The 20,213-nt window shown below is 40.6% G+C and overlaps 1 protein-coding gene across 3 annotated transcripts in view; it reads left to right on the top strand.

Annotated features, from left to right (window-relative positions):
- Positions 1–20,213, top strand: part of LOC124859164 (attractin-like protein 1) — a 482,005-nt gene that overhangs the window by 345,637 nt on the left and 116,155 nt on the right. Inside the window, exon 28 of one of the 3 annotated variants that reach the window (XM_047351755.1) lies at positions 9,919–10,701. The exons of the other annotated variants lie outside the window; for them this stretch is intronic. Within the exon in view, the coding sequence (XP_047207711.1) occupies positions 9,919–9,939 (21 nt within the window). The 3' untranslated portion in view covers positions 9,940–10,701. Of the gene's footprint in view, positions 1–9,918; positions 10,702–20,213 lie in introns of those variants that run through there. 3 annotated transcript variants of the gene reach the window in all.

The following is a 20,213-nucleotide window of genomic DNA, read 5'->3' as shown; positions in this document are numbered from 1 at the left end:
ACAAGTCACAATAAATATCCTTATGTGGAATCCATCCATAATTATTAAAACACACAGTTGAAGCAGTAGGGAGTGAAACAAGCATGTTCTCATATTCTGGAGCCGAGAGACTGGAGAGGCCTGTGTGGAGCCACATATTATCTGCCACATATTATCTGTCTTGTCTTTTGCAGAAGTATAAACAAGTATCCAAGGATGTATGATAATTTTACATTCTTTCACATGTATTAAATGAAATTAGTAACCTTTGATTAACAAGTTAAAAGATGTATGATTGGAATGTGGCTAAGAACTGAGAATTAGAGTAAAAACATTAAGGTTTGACATTCTCAATCAGCTATATATGAAAGAGAAATAGCGTTAATCATTTGTGAAGCATGAATAAAAAGAATGAAGTGATGGTTTTGCAACTGTGTTTTAAAATAAATGCTGAAAGCTGAAGAATGGAACGTGTAATACTGTGTAAAGTTTAAAACTGAGCAGATTAGGGAAAGAACTGGAGGATGATTGGGAGTGACGAGAGCCAGCTGCATGCTGACATCGAACCTTTTGAAATCTAAACGGAAGGAAGGGAGGATAAGACTACAGCCAGCTGCGTAACTATTATCGGCATCTCCAAGGCCGAGAAACAGAATCAATAGGTCACGATGACCATGACTAAAGTATTGAGCAATAACCAAGAGGCTGAGCTGAATAGGTTGCACAATAACTGAGAAGCCTAATAAGGGTCTGACTGGTGAAAGCATCAAGCACCATAAAAGCAATACTGAAGGAGTGAACGGGGTTGTTTCCTCGCACAAGATCGGACGGAGAAAAGAAGCTTAGATTGAAAAGGAACAGAGACACAGCCCAACTGATCGACTGCGTTAAAAAGAAGATCAACCCGTGGGCCCAGAAAGGACTGTGCCTCAAGATTAAGAATCTGATTTCATCTAAAGTCTTTTTATCCAGACAACAGAAGTGAACTTGATCGGTGAACAGCTGATTGCTCTGAGTTTCAGGCTTCTGGAAGTCCTGAACCTCATTTATGTCTCTGGGTTTCCTTCAACTCTTCAGCCTCTGGAAACTACTGTCTTCGGAGACATATAACAACAAAGATCTTGTTTAACCATCAAAGCCTGGCGCATCAGTGCCTGCCACTTAAAGGAAGAAAACTGAAGATTAAGTCGTATTCCCTTCAAGAAACCACTCGTTGTTACCAGAAGAATCTTCTCCATCAGGTGCATGGATGAGCCTCCGTCTTCAAAGCCTCTCCAAACTCACTTGTTTCAGCATCAGGGAAAGACAGGTTGAGTTGATTGATTCATTTCTACAGGTCCTTCTCAAAATATTAGCATAATGTGATAAAGTTCATTATTTTCCATAATGTCATGATGAAAATTTAACATTCATATATTTTAGATTCATTGCACACTAACTGAAATATTTCAGGTCTTTTATTGTCTTAATACGGATGATTTTGGCATACAGCTCATGAAAACCCAAAAGTCCTATCTCACAGAATTAGCATATTTCATCCGACCAATAAAAGAGAAGTGTTTTTAATACAAAAAACGTCAACCTTTAAATAATCATGTACAGTTATGCACTCAATACTTGGTCGGGAATCCTTTTGCAGAAATGACGGCTTCAATGCGGCGTGGCATGGAGGCAAGCAGCCTTTGGCCCTCCTGAGGTCTTATGGAGGCCCATGATGCTTCGATAGCGGCCTTTAGCTCATCCAGAGTGTTGGGTCTTGAGTCTCTCAACGTTCTCTTCACAATATCCCACAGATTCTCTATGGAGTTCAGCCCAGGAGAGGTGGCAGGCCAATTGAGCACAGTGATACCATGGTTAGTAAACCATTTGCCAGTGGTTTTGGCACTGTGAGCAGGTGCCAGGTCGTGCTGAAAAATGAAATCTGCATCTCCATAAAGCTTTTCAGCAGATGGAAGCATGAAGTGCTCCAAAATCTCCTGATAGCTAGCTGCATTGACCCTGCCCTTGATAAAACACAGTGGACCAACACCAGCAGCTGACACGGCACCCCAGACCATCACTGACTGTGGGTACTTGACACTGGACTTCTGGCATTTTGGCATTTCCTTCTCCCCTGTCTTCCTCCAGACTCTGGCACCTTGATTTCCGAATGACATGCAGAATTTGCTTTCATCCGAAAAAAGTACTTTGGACCACTGAGCAACAGTCCAGTGCTGCTTCTCTGTAGCCCAGGTCAGGCGCTTCTGCCGCTGTTTCTGGTTCAAAAGTGGCTTGACCTGGGGAATGCGGCACTTGTAGCCCATTTCCTGCACATGCCTGTGCACGGTGGCTCTGGACATTTCTACTCCAGACTCAGTCCACTGCTTCCGCAGGTCCCCCAAGATCTGGAATCGGCCCTTCTCCACAATCTTCCTCAGGGTCGGGTCACCTCTTCTCGTTGTGCAGCGTTTTCTGCCACACGTTTTCCTTCCCACAGACTTCCCACTGAGGTGCCTTGATACAGCACTCTGGGAACAGCCTATTCGTTCAGAAATGTCTTTCTGTGTCTTACCCTCTTGCTTGAGGGTGTCAATAGTGGCCTTCTGGACAGCAGTCAGGTCGGCAGTCTTACCCATGATTGGGGTTTTGAGTGATGAACCAGGCTGGGAGTTTTAAAGGCCTCAGGAATCTTTTGCAGGTGTTTAGAGTTAACTCGTTGATTCAGATGATTAGGTTCATAGCTCGTGTAGAGAGCCTTTTAATGATATGCTAATTTTGTGAGATAGGAATGTTGGGTTTTCATGAGCTGTATGCCAAAATCATCCGTATTAAGACAATAAAAGACCTGAAATTTTTCAGTTAGTCTGCAATGAATCTAAAATATATGAATGTTAAATTTTCATCATGACATTATGGAAAATAATGAACTTTATCACAATATGCTAATATTTTGAGAAGGACCTGTATTATTGAAATTATTTTGTGTTGCCGAATTTAAGCTGTTACTGACCCCTGCAAAAGTGTTACTAATTAAAGAAAGCATATAAAATTCTAGTTAAATCGTGGACATTCAATTATTTGAGTCACCGTATTTTTTGGTTTTTCATTGGTGGTAAAAAGTCTTGTTGCCTGGTTACAAGATATTTTAGGAGGTTTTTATAGGTTGCCTTAGCCAAGTTTGTTAAAACAGCGCCCTTGGGGTTCGTGCCGAGCCATCAAATTAACCTAGCCCATATACCAAGAGCCAGTCGTAAAATTAGGGAATGAGCAGCCATGAACAAAAGTTACTGTTGAAAGTGTGGATGACTGCGATAGGCTACTCAGTCGTCCAGACCACCAGTTGAAGAAGGGCAAGACTTTTGTATGAAGGCTGTCAGAGGCTAGGCGAGTCATTTCCTGATGCCAGCTTAAACAGAACTTTCAGTAAACCTGCTTAGTAAGACCTTTCAGGTTTGGGGAAGTCCGGACCCGTTGGATGGAGAGCTGGTTTGAGCAATCCCTTTAGACATAGGGAAGTAGGAGGGAGGGGTTAGCTCATCGGACAATGAAAGATGGCGCCCGAACAGGGACCCTGACAGAGATAAAGGGGCCCTAGAAGAAGGATGCTCAGCAGAAGGACGTCTCTGCCTGAGCACCCCGGACCGACAGCCTGAAAGTGAGTAAGGTTGTCTGTGACTGATAAGGCCGTCAGTCACAACCCTCGCAGTAACTGCATAGCATGCAGGTGAGGATAGGGCTTTATTGAGGGTAGACTGACCAGACCCAGACAGCAAAGCTAGTAGCCAAATAGTCTTAATCCATCCCTACTCGAAGGATCCTCGAGAGGCTTTGGAGATGGACAACTCGAGACGACAAAGACATAGCGATGGACGAAGAGAGTGAAACGCAGGAATGGACGGAGCGGGGAGCTGAAGGACCACTCCCGTCAACGGAACAACTGACATCAACACCATTAGAGCTACACCGCTTACCTACCGAGTTGCTGTTAGGTGGGGATGGATATTCAACGTGGGCTTCATCGGTAAAGAAAATGTTCTTCAGTTTTAACAAAGAGCAATCGAAAGAAGTACTAGAGAGTCAACTAGCATACCACCTCCAAAGAGATGAAGCATACTATTGTTCAGAGATAAGACATGGATATAGACTGGTCGTGATACCATGCCCCAAAGCAGTCCAGAGGAAGGAAGACATTAATCGATGGTTACGATGGTGGACAGGGTTCCTTGAACTTTGGGGACTGGGGAAACTGGTGTCACTGTACAGTCCATCCAAAAAATATGACCCGATCGTAAAGATGGTTTCCAGTGAGTCTGGACTGAACGGGTACCTCACAAACCCCAACACTAGAGCCCCGGTGAGGTTGAAAGAGTATGTAATAGAGCCCAGAAAGATGACCCAGTTCAAAGAAAAGCTCCGAGCCATCCAAGATGAAGTGAAGGAGTGAAGGAGAGGGCGACGAGTCAGAACAAGAGCAAGACCCAAGAGGAGCTGAACCCAGTCAAGGACCAACTATTACCCCATACATCACAAGGCCGACGGGTGAAATCTTTCAACGAATTGCTCAGGCCAGACAAGAACTGCAAGAGACTACCAGGCAGGAAGCCCTCTTATCAGCAGCCCTCGAGCGCCATAAGGGAAACCTCCAACGTATGGCCAACACCCCAAGCCACAGGGAGCATGTGACCCCACACAAAGTAAAGTAAGAGACCTTACCTTCCAATTTGAACAAGAAGCCAAAGAAAACAGTGCCAGTAACCAACTCAGAATGACAGGAAAGATGGATTTTGAAGGAAAAGAGCCAAGAAAGGTTAGTCAGAAGTCAGACAGAGTTATGATGAGGAAAGTCCTAGAGCCGATGCCCACAGATGCAAGACGAATTTCCCTGCAAAACGGGACTTGACTATACCAAGTTATCAGAGACCCCTGGGACATAGAGGGAGATGGACTGTTAGTTTTCACAAATGACAACTTCAAGATCCACAATACCAAATTCAGGAAAAGGTTTAGAACCCAGGCAGGGGAAGATTACTAAAAAGAGGTTCGAGAGCTGAGAAGACAAGTGGGCCAGAACAAAGCAAGCAAAGTGCATCTGACTAGTGGGGCCGACTTCACTTATTATGCTGTCATCCTCTCTCCCATTGCCGCCTACAAAAAGGGAGAAGATTTGAAAGAGTATAGAGAAAAAATGTGGGTAGCCCTGGAAGAAGGACTGAATGCTACCATCGACCATGTGTCCTAAAAAAGATGTATACCAAGCTACCTGCCAGTGTGATTAATGGGACTAAGAAACAGGCCAAAGCTCCATTAAAAAGTTCACAATAGCTGTCAATACTGTACACATACTTTAAAAATAGTTAAAACACATAATATAGAAAACGTGTTTGCACCTTGCAGGTATAATATGTTGAATCGGATAGCAATTCATCATCTTACAGGGTCATAGAGGAAGCAAACATCAAACAAAGCTCACAGTTTGTCCCTCATCTTACAGTAGTTTAACTCTAATGTAAGATGGTTGAAGCAGGCCCTGACCATGTTAAATCACAATTTTAATGCCCAACATTCTATCTGCATTACTCCTTTCCTACAGGCTACCATTTAACATTTCACTTTATATTGTTCAACCCCCACTGCAAATTAGGGGTACTGGCAAAATATCCAACTAGCAACTAATGATTACAATTAACAAATCAAGCAAGAACAATTTAACAACCCAACACCAAAATTCAAGACAGAATTCCACTTTCATTTTAACACTGAAGTCTCAAAATGAATCATCACCTTCATGACAAGCATCTTTTGTACTTAGTAGAACACCCTTTTGCTTTTATGACCGTCTGCAAACATCATGCATGGCGAGAAAGTGTTGCATTGCCTGAAGTACTAGATCAAAAGTCTTTAAAATGAGCTTGCCTGACTATTATGATTGTAGTAACATAAGTTATGTTTCTCAAACAGGCATATTTTAAAACATCCTTTTGATTCAGTCACATTAATTCAATGCAAAGATGCAGTTTAAGTTTCACTGTGTCAAGACACAAGACAAAGGCTTTAATGCTTGATGATGTAGATGCTCAACAATGTTAATTTGAAAACATTCGGTCCTTTAAATAAGGATACTGCTCAAATCTACTGAAGAGATTGATTAGAATGATAAATCAGTTTTGAAATGGCTAACCTAAAAATAAATTTTGCATGTCGACAGAAAAGGTAACATAATTTTTGTTTGTCTTGACAAAGTCAAGAGCTGACAAAGCTCTTCCAGTGGTACAACTAATTGCTTCATTTGCAGGATTAATAGTGTCAGATATGATTAATGAACAATTTTTCAGTACACAAAGAAAATAAGGCTCATATCCCTGATTCTCTTCAGCTCTCTAGATTGTGGACAACACTTTCCCCCTCATTCCCTGTTCTTTTGTTTTGTTCTCTCCAGTTTGACCTGTTCAGTAACAACCATCCGCCTCTCATTAAACAGAACCACTCTGTCTCTTAATGAAGCTGCTGGTTGGAATAACTAGTCAGTAGCACATCTTCACCCCCATCCACAGACAATATGAGAAGGAAAACCATCTCATTAGTCTGACGGTTAGTGTCGTTACTGCCAGTTGTGTCACTGTCGACAAAAACTTACATCATTAGGGGGTTGATGTTGTTCCAGGCCCACCAGGGTGTCAGAAACCTTTCATACTGTTCATGTTTGCCTGTGTAGCAGTGTTTTAACTATACAGCTATTGACATTGACAATTGTCCTAAAATATGTCTGTGAAATAATATTTTATATAGAAGCAAGTTATGAAGAAGATATTTATATAATTCAGCCAGCATTTCTATTATAGAAACACCAGACACTTTTAGGTACACTTGTTCATTTGCTTGTTAACACAAATAAATGGCAATCAAATGGCAGAACCTCGGTGTATTTAACCATCTCGATGTAGTTAAGACCACTTGCTGGAGTTCAGACTTGGTATGAGAATGGGGAAAAAAGTGGATTTAAGAGACTTTGAATGTGGAATGATTGTTGCCAGATGGTTTGAGTATCTCAGAAACAGCTGATCTAATAGACGTTTCCTGCACAACCTTCTTATAGGTTAACAGGAGGTGGTTGGAAAAATATATATTATTCAGTGTATAGCAGTAGTGTTAAAAAATTATCTCTAGTGGCAATGGAAGTATGTACTATCTTTGGATGCACAACACACAAAACTTTCAAGCAGAAGGGCTGCAGCAGCAAAAGACCATACAGGGTGCAGTTCCTGTCAGCTAATGTTGCATACTTAAATAATGAACCAATGTGTTCTTTTGCGGGTTTTGTTGCAGTAGGCTGTTAACAGACTGTATCAGATTGTATCCAGTCCCAAAATATGCCATGTATCTCCTTTTAATGTCAAAATTGTGCAGTCGATGTCATTGTGCACAATGACAATCAATCACTGGATCCACCTGTATTGTTAATATCTGCAGAGTGCTCTGAGAGTAAGGTACTTTAACATACAGTACAGACCAAAAGTTTGGACACACATTCTCATTCAAAGAGTTTTCTTTATTTTCATGACCATGAATATTGTAGCTTCGCACTGAAGGCATCAAAACTGTGAATTATCACATGTGGAATTATATACTGAACAAAAAAGTGTGAAACAACTGAAAATATGTCTTATATTCTAGGTTCTTCAAAGTAGCCACCTTTTGCTTTGATTACTGCTCTGCACACTCTTGGCATTCTGTAGATGAGCTTCAAGAGGTAGTCACCTGAAATGGTTTTCCAACAGTTTTGAAGAAGTTCCCAGAGATGCTTAGCACTTGTTGGCCCTTTTGCCTTCACTCTGCAGTCCAGCTCACCCCAAACCATCTCGATTGGGTTCAGGTCCAGTGACTGTGGAGGCCAGGTCATCTGGCGCAGCACCCCATCACTCTCTTTCTTGGTCAAATAGCCCTTACACGTTACATGTTTGGTGTCATTGTCTTGTTGAAAAATAAATGATGGTCCAACTAAATGCAAACCGGATGGAATAGCATGCCGCTGCAAGATGCTGTGGTAGCCATGCTGGTTCAGTATGCCTTCAGTTTTGAATAAATCCCCAACAGTGTCACCAGCAAAGCACCCCCACACCATCACACCTCCTCCTCCATGCTTCACGGTGGGAACCAGACATGTAGAGTCCATCCGTTCACCTCTTCTGCGCCGCACAACGACAGGGTGGTTGGAATCAAAGATCTCAAACTTGGACTCATCAGACCAAAGTACAGATATCCACTGGTCTAATGTCCATTCCTTGTGTTCTTTAGCCCAATCAAGTCTCTTCTGCTTGCTGCCTGTCCTCAGCAGTGGTTTCCTAGCAGCTATTTTACCATGAAGGCCTGATTCACACAGTCTCCTCTTAACAGTTGTTCTAGAGATGTGTCTGCTGCTAGAACTCTGTGTGGCATTGACCTGTTCTCTAATCTGAGCTGCTGTTAACCTGCGATTTCTGAGGCTGGTGACTGATGAACTTATCGTCCGCAGCAGAGGTGACTCTTGGTCTTCCTTTCCTGGGGCGGTCTTCATGTGAGCCAGTTTCTTTGTAGCGCTTGATGGTTTTTGCGACTGCACTTGGGGACACTTTCAAAGTTTTCCCAATTGTTCGGACTGACTGACCTTCATTTCTTAAAGTAATGATGGCCACTCGTTTTTCTTTACTTAGCTGCTTTTTTCTTGCCATAATCCAAATTCTAACAGTCTATTCAGTAGGACTATCAGCTGTGTACTGTATCCACCTCCTGCACAACACAACTGATGATCCCAACCCCATTTATAAGGCTTGAAATCCCACTTATTAAACCTGACAGGGCACACCTGTGAAGTGAAAACCATTTCAGGTGACTACGTCTTGAAGCTCATCAACAGAATGCCAAGAGTTTGCTTAGCAGTAATCAAAGCAAAAGGTAGCTACTTTGAAGAACCTAGAATATAAGACATATTTTCAGTTGTTTCACACTTTTTTGTTCAGTATGTAATTCCACATGTGTTAATTCATAGTTTTGATGCCTTCATTGTGAAGCTACAATATTCATAGTCATGAAAATAAAGAAAACTCTTTGAATGAGAAGGTGTGTCCAAACGTTTGGTCTGTACTGTAGAAACAAGCTGTACCTTTCAGGACATGTTGAAACTTTATACAACATGTCTCCCTTGTATTTGGCATTTTAACTAAAACACCAAACTGCACACTAAAACGTTCTCTGAACATATTACAAATTATTAGGTTTGTTAACATGTTACACCCTTGCAACTCATTCACATGACATAACAGTCTGTTCTAATTTATGATAAGTAAATCTCTGGTTTTCTTTTTTGATAAGGGTACTTTCCTACTCTGTGGGATGATGTGCCTCTTCTTCATCACCAGGAGCTGAATGGTAACACTCATTGTCTTCCAGTGTCTTATCCACTTTCTCACCCAAAGTTGGTTGTGGTATTGTTCCACCATCATCAGTCCAGTCAATTTGCACTTCTCCACTATTTGGGTGAAAGTCCTGTACCTCTGCCCTCAGCTGACTCTGTGTGATGACCTGACTCCATGTTGTGATGCTGCAGATGTGGACTAATGATGGCTTCCCAGTCTTTTACATGATCAGAGCATTCTCCATGCCTCTGTTTCTCTCTTTCTCTGCTGGGTCTCTTTGGCTGTGTGGGTACTTTTCATTCTGTAGTTGAAAGGAAATCAAATAAAAACATATTTCAGATACTAGGCTTTCGTGACTCATTCTTGCCCTCCCTTATTTTGTATATTCCTGGTGAGAGGAGCGCCAGTCTCTTGCATTGAGACCGAACATGAGGTCAATGGGAAGTCTGGGTTGGCGACCAAATAAGAGGAAATAGGGAGCATAACCAGTAGCTTCACTACCTGTGTAATTGTATGCGTGGACCACTTGTGCTACACAAGATTTACAGTCTGTTTTCTCAATCTCTGTCAGACTTCTCTGTATAGCCAGTAGTTTCCCGATGAACCTCTGTACCTGGCTGTTCCCCTGCAGTGAAGTGATGGTTCCAACATCATAATCATCATCTGAGAAGGCGGCACACTCTTCTCACAGCTGTTGTTTCACCAGTTGTTGTTGTTGTGCCAAGGAAAGGTGGCTGATGGAAACTGGCAGATCTCAACTACCCTCACTCCCACCCTCAATTACCCTCACGCTCCATGTTCTTGCCATTGGAGCAGTTTCTTAGTCGAAGTTTCGAAACTTAGCTGTAATATGGCATTTTGTTAAGGCAAACTTACTAGTGCAGGAACATCCTTTTAAGCTGTGTCATCAGCCACCTGTGACGTATTATATTTCAAATTTCTTTTGCTTTTGATATTGCCTTTTATATCTGTTGAAGTATTCACAAGCCATGATCTATCATTCTCAGTAGCAGTGTCTGCTGCTACACTTATTAGTCTGATCAGTGTGCAATTTTGGTTCTAATTTTTAGCAGAGACCCTTGCATAGAAACACACTTCTTGTAGCTGGTCTTCTTTCAACTGAACCAGAACTTAGCTGATCCCGTAGTTGCTCCAACTCCATTGCTGGTGTGTTGACATCGAGGTTTCACTCTGCCTTCTTTGAAGCACTGATGATTCCCTGTAAGGGCCGCAATTTTTTATTTTTTTTGCGGTTTTTAATGGCAAATGTGCTGTTAAACATACATGAGAGCAACAGTGAGCGTCTTCGTTCTTCAGTAACCAACAATACTGAATTGCCATTCCTGTGTATGCAATAAACCTTTTTAACTTGCCTCTAATTGCAAATTATTCAGTTGCAGCTCACTTCTCAGATAACAGTTACACACACAGGGATTCTCCACATTAGCATAGACTTCCCAGCTCATGCATTGCTATATTGATGTCAATTGTGCATATTTACCAGTTAACAAAGTCCAAAGTCTGTTCTCTCATACAGGGAGATGAGGCTACAATTAGCACAGGCTCACCAAAATTGTAACTGGTGATTGGAATAATGTTGCCTGGTCCAGTGATGCTTGATTTCAGCTGTAACATAGAGATGGTAGGGTCAAAATTTAGCCCTGAGTTGTATCAATGGTTCAGGCTGGCGGTGGTGGTGTAGTAATGTGGGATATAGTTTCTTGACACACTTTGGATCCCTTTGTACCAGCTTAGCATTGTTTTTAACAATACAGCCTACTTTAGTACTATTGCTGATCATGTCCATTTCTTTATGACCAAAGTTTACCCATATTCTGGTGGCTACAGCTCAACTGATTTAATTCGATTTTCTTGACTATCCAATGAGTCGACTGTACTATAATAGAAACAGCAGAACGGGTAGCCATGGTGGAGCTAAAGGTAACGCTAAGCTAGTGACTCCTTACCACTACGAGAAAAACTGTGTAAGACACAGAGGGTCCCCAAACGTTAAATGCAGCAACAGAAAATAGTGTTTTAACGTGCTTATGTATTAGAACAAGTCAGAAATAAAACCAAATTCAAAGATGAATCCAAAAAACATAAAACCACGGCTGCCCAAATCACGGCAGAATTAAATGTGCACCTCAACTCTCCTGTTTCCACCAGAACTGTCGGTCGGGAGCTCCACAGGGTCAATATACACGGCCGGGCTGCTATAGGCAAACCTTTGGTCACTCATGCCAATGCCAAACGTTAGTTTCAATGGTGCAAGAAGCGCAAATCTTGGGCTGTGGACAATGTGAAACATGTATTGTTCTCTGATGAGTCCACCTTTACTGTTTTCCCCACATCCGGGAGAGTTGAGGTGTGGAGAAGCCCCAAAGAAGCGTACCACCCAGACTGTTGCATGCCCAGAGTGAAGCATGGGGGTGGATCAGTGATGGTTTGGGCTGCCATATCATGGCATTCCCTTGGCCCAATACTTGTCCTAGATGGGCCAAGGACTACCGAACCATTCTTGAGGACCATGTGCATTCAATGGTTCAAACATTGTATCCTGAAGGCGGTGCCATGTATCAGGATGACAATGCACCAATACACACAGCAAGACTGGTGAAAGATTGGTTTGATGAACATGAAAGTGAAGTTGAACATCTCCCATGGCCTGCACAGTCACCAGATCTAAATATTATTGAGCCACTTTGAGGTGTTTTGGAGGAGCGAGTCAGGAAACGTTTTCCTCCACCAGTATCACGTAGTGACCTGGCCACTATCCTGCAAGAAGAGTGGCTTAAAATCCCTCTGATCACTGTGCAGGACTTGTATATGTAATTCCCAAGACGAATTGATGCTGTATTGGCTGCATAAGAAAGCCCTACACCATACTAATAAATTATTGTGGTCTAAAACCAGTTGTTTCAGTTTCATTGTCTAACCCCTGTACTTTTTAATGAAGATCAGAAACAAACATGAAAAAAGCATGGGGCTCGAGGCCGACTTTACGCAGGTGCAGAAGGGGGGCAATGCCCCCTCAAACACATGCCTGGCCCCCTCAAATCATTTCTCAATCATACAAACACAAGTCCCTACCTTGACTCTCCCTCCTCCTCCTACATTAAAGGGCAGAACATAGCCGCACTTGACTCCGCGGACATACGCGCGGACTCAAAGCGGACGTCCGTGCAAAGCTCAATTTTCACGACTGTGTACGCAATGTTATGCTTAACATTAAATGGCTTCTGGCCTGACGTTTCTTCAAAGAAAGGGCCGGAGAAGGAGCATTTTGGCACCACACCTTGCGTTTTCTTCCAATCAGCATCTATGCAAGACTGCGTAACTCATTGCCTACATGTTTTTTACTCATAAAATCCAGCTGTTGTTTTGTACTCATAAAATCCAGCTGTTTACTGATGTTTGTCAGGTTTAATGAAGAGAGAAAGGGAGATATACAACCAGACAAATTAAACCATTTCACTCATTTCACTTAATTACTTTGAAGGTAAAATCTGAAGAAGAAAAGAAAAAGCATGACTGCAACCTTTTTTCTGATTGTCTAGTAGCCTAACTCTCACAACAAAGTGTTAAGAATAGACACAAACATACAGTATTGTATAATTACAGCATACTGGCCAAACTTTGTTCAGTGTAGGTAAAAGTCACTTTAACTTAAGGAGCTCTTTTAATGCAAGCATGTTGAGGAATCATTTTTCTAGCTAGTTAAAATTACAGGCTAATATATACCAAAGGCTGAATATAATGCTCTATGATAGAAAGCAGCAAACAAAAAATTAGAAATAGGAAAATGTTACTTAGCTGTGTGTTTGATTTTATTACCATAATAATAAAGCCAATGCCAACATTAACTACCTAAGGTAGGTTTGTGATTTGAAATGAAAGGCAGGTCTTAGGTTGAGCTAAGTGTGGTGAGTTATATTGATATTGGTAATGGTTTATTAGTAATTATTAGTGTAATGTTTCAACAGTCAGAAAACAAATCATGGTATAAATATATATGTTTTTAAATTTTTTATTTTATAAATAAATTTGACAATGGATGCCCTTTTTTTGGCTTAAGCACCTGCCTCCAAAAATGTATGTGCATGTTCTGGTCTGGTTTTAGCTTTTTGAATATCTTTTTTATTTTCCTTTTCAGCATGATGCTGTCTCTCAACATTAAGTCAAAGCTTGACAAAGTAAAGGCTGTACCTCAGTGTATATTAGATGAACTCTTAATATCATTTTGGGCGTTTACAATTGAACAATATAATTTTACAGTGACAGTTGATTAACCAATGACCATCACTGACTGATGATGTCATGTTCAACAGATTCTCTTTTTCAAAATAACTGAGCTATTAATGAGTAAAAAGACACAACATTTTGAGATGTGCAGGTTTTTACTTTTTTTTAAATATGAATAATTACTAAAAACATTCCAAATGTGAAAAGCAGCCCAAATTTTAACAATCTGCCCAAAGCTATTTTTTTCCAGCCCAACATGTTCAAAAGAAGCCCAACTGGGAGGAAACCAGTGCAGTCTGGCAAATTGCACAGTACTACACAGTTTACTACAATCCCATAAAGAAAACACTAATCAACAACAATAATAAACATGCAGCATGCACATAATGTGTGCCCATGATGATGCCTCCTTCACATTTCTGCCTGCCCCCTCATATATGCATGCCTATAGCCAGCCCTGATGGGGATGGTGGTCATTTTTGCCCCTTTTCCATTTTGTATCTTTGCAGTTTTGGTCATCTGGTATAATAACGAAGCCATTATACTGCTTTTGCATCAGTTTGTGCCCACAGGGGGATGGCGCCGTAATATAGCTAACAGCAAGTTGTTAATATTAAAAGAAAACACATTAGCTTTTGCCATCTGACATGTCTAACACTCGCTGTTGCAAAAACAGAAGCTTTACTGACCATTTTGAATTCCTTGTAAAAATCAGATGTTTTAGGACCGTCACTATGCTTGCAGTGCTAATCATAGATGGGCGACTTGAGTCTGAGACTCTGACATAAGTCGCAAATACCGTAAATTCTGGACTACAGAGCGCACCTGATTAAAAGCCTCATGCTCTAATTTTAGAAAGAAAACCAATTTTGTACTTGTACAGGCTGCACCGCATGTTAAGCCGCAGGTGTCCCACGTTGTAATATTATTTACACAGAAAGATATTACACGTTAGGAATTTTTTACTTTTAACTTAATCCTTATGGTAATATAAACAAATGCATTTTGCAAATGTTTTTTTTCGAACAGTGGCTAACACGGCTACCTTTAAATATACTTACGTTATCAGTAACACAAATTTCGTCGCTAATGCTTTTTTACTGAAAAGTGCACGAACAACATTCCAATATCTACTAACTGATTTACACTGCAGCCTACCAGGTCAAAAGTCATTAATTGCCTTCTTCATCTTCTTCCTGTGCACTGAAATCATCAAAGTCCTCTTCTTCAGTGTCCGAATTGAACAGCCTCAGGATCTCACTCACTTCAGCCTCTTCGTTGAGGCTCTCACTTGAGCGCACCCAGTCCCCTTGATCATGCAGCAGTCCAGCCTTTCGAAACCCGTTGGTGATTTTCCATGTTTCCATGTTGAGAGTGAATATAAATGTCTGATTTACAATACCGGTAATTGAATTGTGAAAGTGCTCTTGATTTATCACCCAAGTTCATTGAACCTCTTTGAACTACTCATCAATGTGATTGGTCTTCTGTTACCAGGCAAAATGTTTTTGGCGGCATGAAAAAAAACATGCATTAGCCGCACCGTTGTATAGGCCGCAGTGTTCAAAGTGTATGAAAAAAGTAACGGCTTATAATCAGGAATTTACGGTAAGTAGCAAAAAACAAATGACCTCAAACTTGACATAGACTTGTGCCTTAATGATTTGAAACCTGACTTGGAATCCTGGTTTTTAGTAAGAGTTTTTGACTCATTTCTTTAGAGTGAAAGGAGGCTAGTATGTGAGCTACCGACTGCAGCTTCTTTTATTGTGAAAGAATGTTCTCTATTAGTAGCCAGTACTGATATGGTATGGCTACGGTGTTAGAAACAAAAAGACGCCACATCATTTGATAAATAAATAAAAGTGATTAACCCACAGAGGGCTTAATCCACTTGAGACATGACTTGGACTTGCAAAAAAAATGACTTGTGAAAATTTTTGTTGCTAATCAACTTTATAGTCACCATTCTGTATAGGATTACATGCATCACAGGCAACATACCTCCAAACACCGCTATTGCTTTAGCCTTTAGACTAAAAAGGGTCACAAAGGCTCTTTTCCAGGCATTTCCACTATTTACCATGTTAAACCTCCAGCAGCTTCTCTCTGCTCTGATCCTTAGCAATGGTTCTTTGGGTAACCTGCTGCAGGGGAGTGGCTGGATATGTGTGTGTGTGTGTGTTTGTGTGTGCTTACTTTTTGGGGAAACTGTTCAAATCAAACTTTCTCTGCATGGAAATTCTTGTACACTTCATCCTAGCCTGTGTCCTGCAGATTTTTTTTACTAATTACTCTGAAACTGTCATTATATTTTATCATAATTTCAGGGGAAAAGCATGATTTCAGGGGAAAAGCAAAATTATTGTTTTGTCGAGGCATAAAAAGCTTAAAATTTCCTATTCCTTTATGAGCTGTCAGTCTGCACAATCTCTATTTTTGTCTGAATGATGAATATGTTGCTTTCAGGATGCAGCTCATTCATTTCCACCTCCTGTAAACTGGAGTGACTCAGGAACAGACTGATATCTGCCTTCCAACAATCTGCTCCCCTGCTGTCTCCATCTCTTGTAATTTCCACACCTCACTAAGTTCATAATTATAAGTCTGCGCAGCCATTATTTGTGCTTCAAAACAAACAACAGAGCCCCCGCAGCTGAGAAGCGAAGCATGACTGCCTAAATACTCTTCTTTTCCTTTTATTAGCTGGCTTATTAACATTTCAGCCATCAGGGCTTTAAGGATCCAGGCTGCCACACACAAGAGATGAGACTCAATATCCAAAGGATTATTAGAAGTAAGTGGGACATTATTATTGTAGAATGAGTGTGAGGACTATGAGAGCATAGTGACAAATCAAGCTTTAAAAGTTTGACAATCACTCCTATAGAGTCCTTATAGTAAACAGAGAGGAATAATAAAGTACAATGCCAAATCAGGAAAAAGAGACTGCACAGAAATATGGTGCGAGGGAGTTTGGGAAAATTATTTTGTCATATATTATTACCATAATCAATAAACTTATGCTTTTTAATATGTAAATATATTGATTGGCTGATGATGTGCTAATCAGAGTATGAACGTGTTAGCATTAGACAATATTGTTTCTCTTGTCTGGAGGATATTGATGAAGTAGCATCTTCCCTTCGACTTTTGGGGATGAAACAGCTCTTGGAAAGAGAGTGGCACCTGTCATATCTCTTCACATCCAGACTGCAAAGGGAGTTCCCCAAGGAGTAAGTGTAACTCCTGGGACAGCAGTAACCTCCATCTACCAGTCCGTGTTCAGTCTCTACGCCAATCTAGACTTGTACTGGCAAATGGATGGTGACATTCTTCACCATTTTTTTTACTGCGCTGGGTTTTAAAGCAAAAATTCTCCACAGAAACAGGATATCTTGCAGCAGAACCATTGCTTTTTTTACATTGCAATGGAGTCGGACAAAAACAAAACCACAACAGGTGTATATGCTGCCTGTCTACTTATAGCTATAAATAATCCATCCTGTTATGAATGCAATGAACAATAGCTATGTTTGCCAGCCTACATCTCCAGAAACACTGCATTCCATGCATCTCAACTTGATCAATTTGGCCTGTTAGGACTCTTTTAGAAGTTTGAATCCATCTCAACCTGATATCATGACAAGAAACAAACAAATACTCCACACCATTGGACACAGTAAATATACTTGCTAAAACAATTGGATAAATACCACCTAAATAAGCTTAAAGGGATAATGACTTTGATTGAGATAGAACAACCTAAAAAAAGATTTGCTAACTGCAATTAAACGTATCAACCCACAAGAACACATTGCTAGTACCTAGTTTGACTCCTCATTCAAAAGTGGCTTAATTCAACGTATATTCAAGAAGGCATTCTATATTTTCAATCCCCCATCTTTCCCATTCTGATGCTTCATTGAACTCAAGCAAGTTGTCTGTAACAGTGTCTAGATGGTTAAATAACTAAGTTGCAGCAGTTTGAATAACTGACTCAATATTTGTTAACAAGCAGTTAAACATGTGTACCTAATAAAGTGGCTGATGAATACATGTGGATATTTATTTTAACTTGATGAATAAATAAGAGACAAAAGCTGAATTAAAAATGATTGTACTAAGACAAATTTTAATCAAACACTATGACACAGCCCAGTGAACAGTAAACATTTTAGTTGGCAGAATCAAGAGATTGCAACATGTGAAGTTGAATGCATACAACAAATGCACATTAAATCCATTGAGAAAACAGTAGTGTGGGTAGTTTAATTAGGTTCCTTAGCAAAGGGGCAGATTTTCACAATAGAAACTGTTCAGATCAAATCTTCACAAAAACATGTTTGTAATAAAAATGCAGATCTCACATAAACATTCACAAGTAAGACTATAACCAGATGAAAGCCAGACACACACACACACACACACACACACATTCCAACATTGTAACTGTTAAGACCACATCCAGTAAGATTGGTGCAAACTGCTGTAATAGGCTTTTGAAGAACAGTCACAGGACATTTCTTGCTTTAACGTAACCTTTATTTTAGATTGAATTCTTTATTTCAATTCATTTTTTCCACTTGCAGTGCATTGAGGAAATTACTGTGCAACTGCAAGCTTTTATGTATTTTTTTCATATTAGTGGGGTTACTATTTAGACTTGCAGAATGATGAGAAAATCTATTGTTTTTTTGATGCTGTGATACCGCTGCAGCTCTAAGACACGTTCTGTTTAGTCGTGTATTTATATTCTGGGAGGTTGTTCCTGGGAACTTGGCATCCTGCATTGATTAAATGCAAGCCTGCTTCAACACAGCTCATTCAAATTACTGAGTTTTCTTCTTCACTTGTCACAAAAGAGTATTATCCTCTTCTCTTAGGCTGATGGTGGTCAGAGGGCTCGCTGATGCACATTGTATGGCAGCCTCACTTCTATCAGTGTTCCCCAGGGCAGCTGTGGCTACAATGTAGCTCACCACTGTCAGTATGTAAATACATGTATGAATGGGTGGATGACTGATTGTAGTGTAAAGTGCTTTGAGGTCACTGGGGCGCTGATAAGGTGCTATATAAGTGCAGGCCATATACCATTTAGGTCAGGTGTTTTTAAGCAGTAAAACATTTAAAACATGCAGGATGGATTTCGCCATCCATTGTTTATGCAGGTAGCAGAAGGGGTAAAAAAATGTTGGCGCAATGTTGGATCACCCAGTTCTTTTATTGTTCTGCTCAACCTTGTTATGGTTAGGCCTCATTGAATCTATACTTGGGCCATAGACGTGACCATGACCACCAATGTCATAGCTATTTCCTTAGGGAACTACAGGATGTGGGCAGTAGACCATACAGTGTGTTAGAGTTTGTGGTATGTCTGTATTTGAAACAGGGTAAGTGTAAATCTGAGTTTATAGCCATGCTATTTGTGGGAATCAAAGACACGAGGCACTGTTGTTTCTGCTTTTGTAAAACCTCCAGCACAGAACAATGAGGTTAGGCTGATTAGGTATCTTTTAGTGCCTTTTCATTTTTTATCTTTTCATAAAAGTTACATTGGTTGGTTCTCAGTGACAAACACCAGACCAAACTAGTTTAATTATATTTTTGGCAGAAACAAAGGTCTTAAACAGCGATCAAGAGAGGTGATAATAATAATGGATGGTCAAGACTTCTAAAGACCTAAAACTAAACCCCTATTCAGTTCCATAGTCTTAAAATGTATTAGATTAAAATAATTGCAAGTACATACAGGGGTTGGACAATGAAACTGAAACACCTGGTTTTAGACCACAATAATTTATTGGTATTAGTATTAGTAATTTATGTCCGCGGAGTCAAGTAAGCGCGGCTATGTTTTGCCCTTTAATGTAGGAGGAGGAGGGAGAGGCAAGGTAAGGACTTGTGTTTGTATGATTGAGAATTGATTTGAGGGGGCCAGGCATGTGTTTGAGGGGGCATTGCCCCCCTTCTGCCCCTGCGTAAAGTTGGCTTCGAGCCCCATGCTTTTTTCATGTTTGTTTCTGATCTTCATTAAAAAGTACAAGGGTTAGACAATGAAACTGAAACAACTGGTTTTAGACCACAGTAATTTATTAGTATGGTGTAGGGCCTTCTTATGCTGCCAATACAGCGTCAATTTGTCTTGGGAATGACATATACAAGTCCTGCACAGTGATCAGAGGGATTTTAAGCCACTCTTCTTGCAGGATAGTGGCCAGGTCACTACGTGATACTGGTGGAGGAAAACGTTTCCTGACTCGCTCCTCCAAAACACCTCAAAGTGGCTCAATAATATTTAGATCTGGTGACTGTGCAGGCCATGGGAGATGTTCAACTTCACTTTCATGTTCATCAAACCAAGCTTGTGTTCCGAGCAATGAAACAACACTTTGTTCTTTTAATTTATATACCTTAAACTAAATAGTTCGGACTGCAGTCTGTAATATACAACAGTTTATCTGTTTCCAAAATGTATGACAGCAGATATATTGAATGCAAATTAAAGGGTTATTCAGGAAGAAACTAACAGAACTGCAGAAACTGAACCTTACAGGAACCTTACAGGAATGTATCACATCATTGAAGCTGCTGCATCATGTTTTCAGGTTTTCAATGACT

This window comes from Girardinichthys multiradiatus, chromosome 22, assembly GCF_021462225.1.
Source record: "Girardinichthys multiradiatus isolate DD_20200921_A chromosome 22, DD_fGirMul_XY1, whole genome shotgun sequence".
Lineage (NCBI taxonomy): Eukaryota > Metazoa > Chordata > Actinopteri > Cyprinodontiformes > Goodeidae > Girardinichthys > Girardinichthys multiradiatus.
The sequence above is the reverse complement of the archived record's forward strand: the minus strand, read 5'-3'. Positions and strand labels throughout refer to the sequence as shown.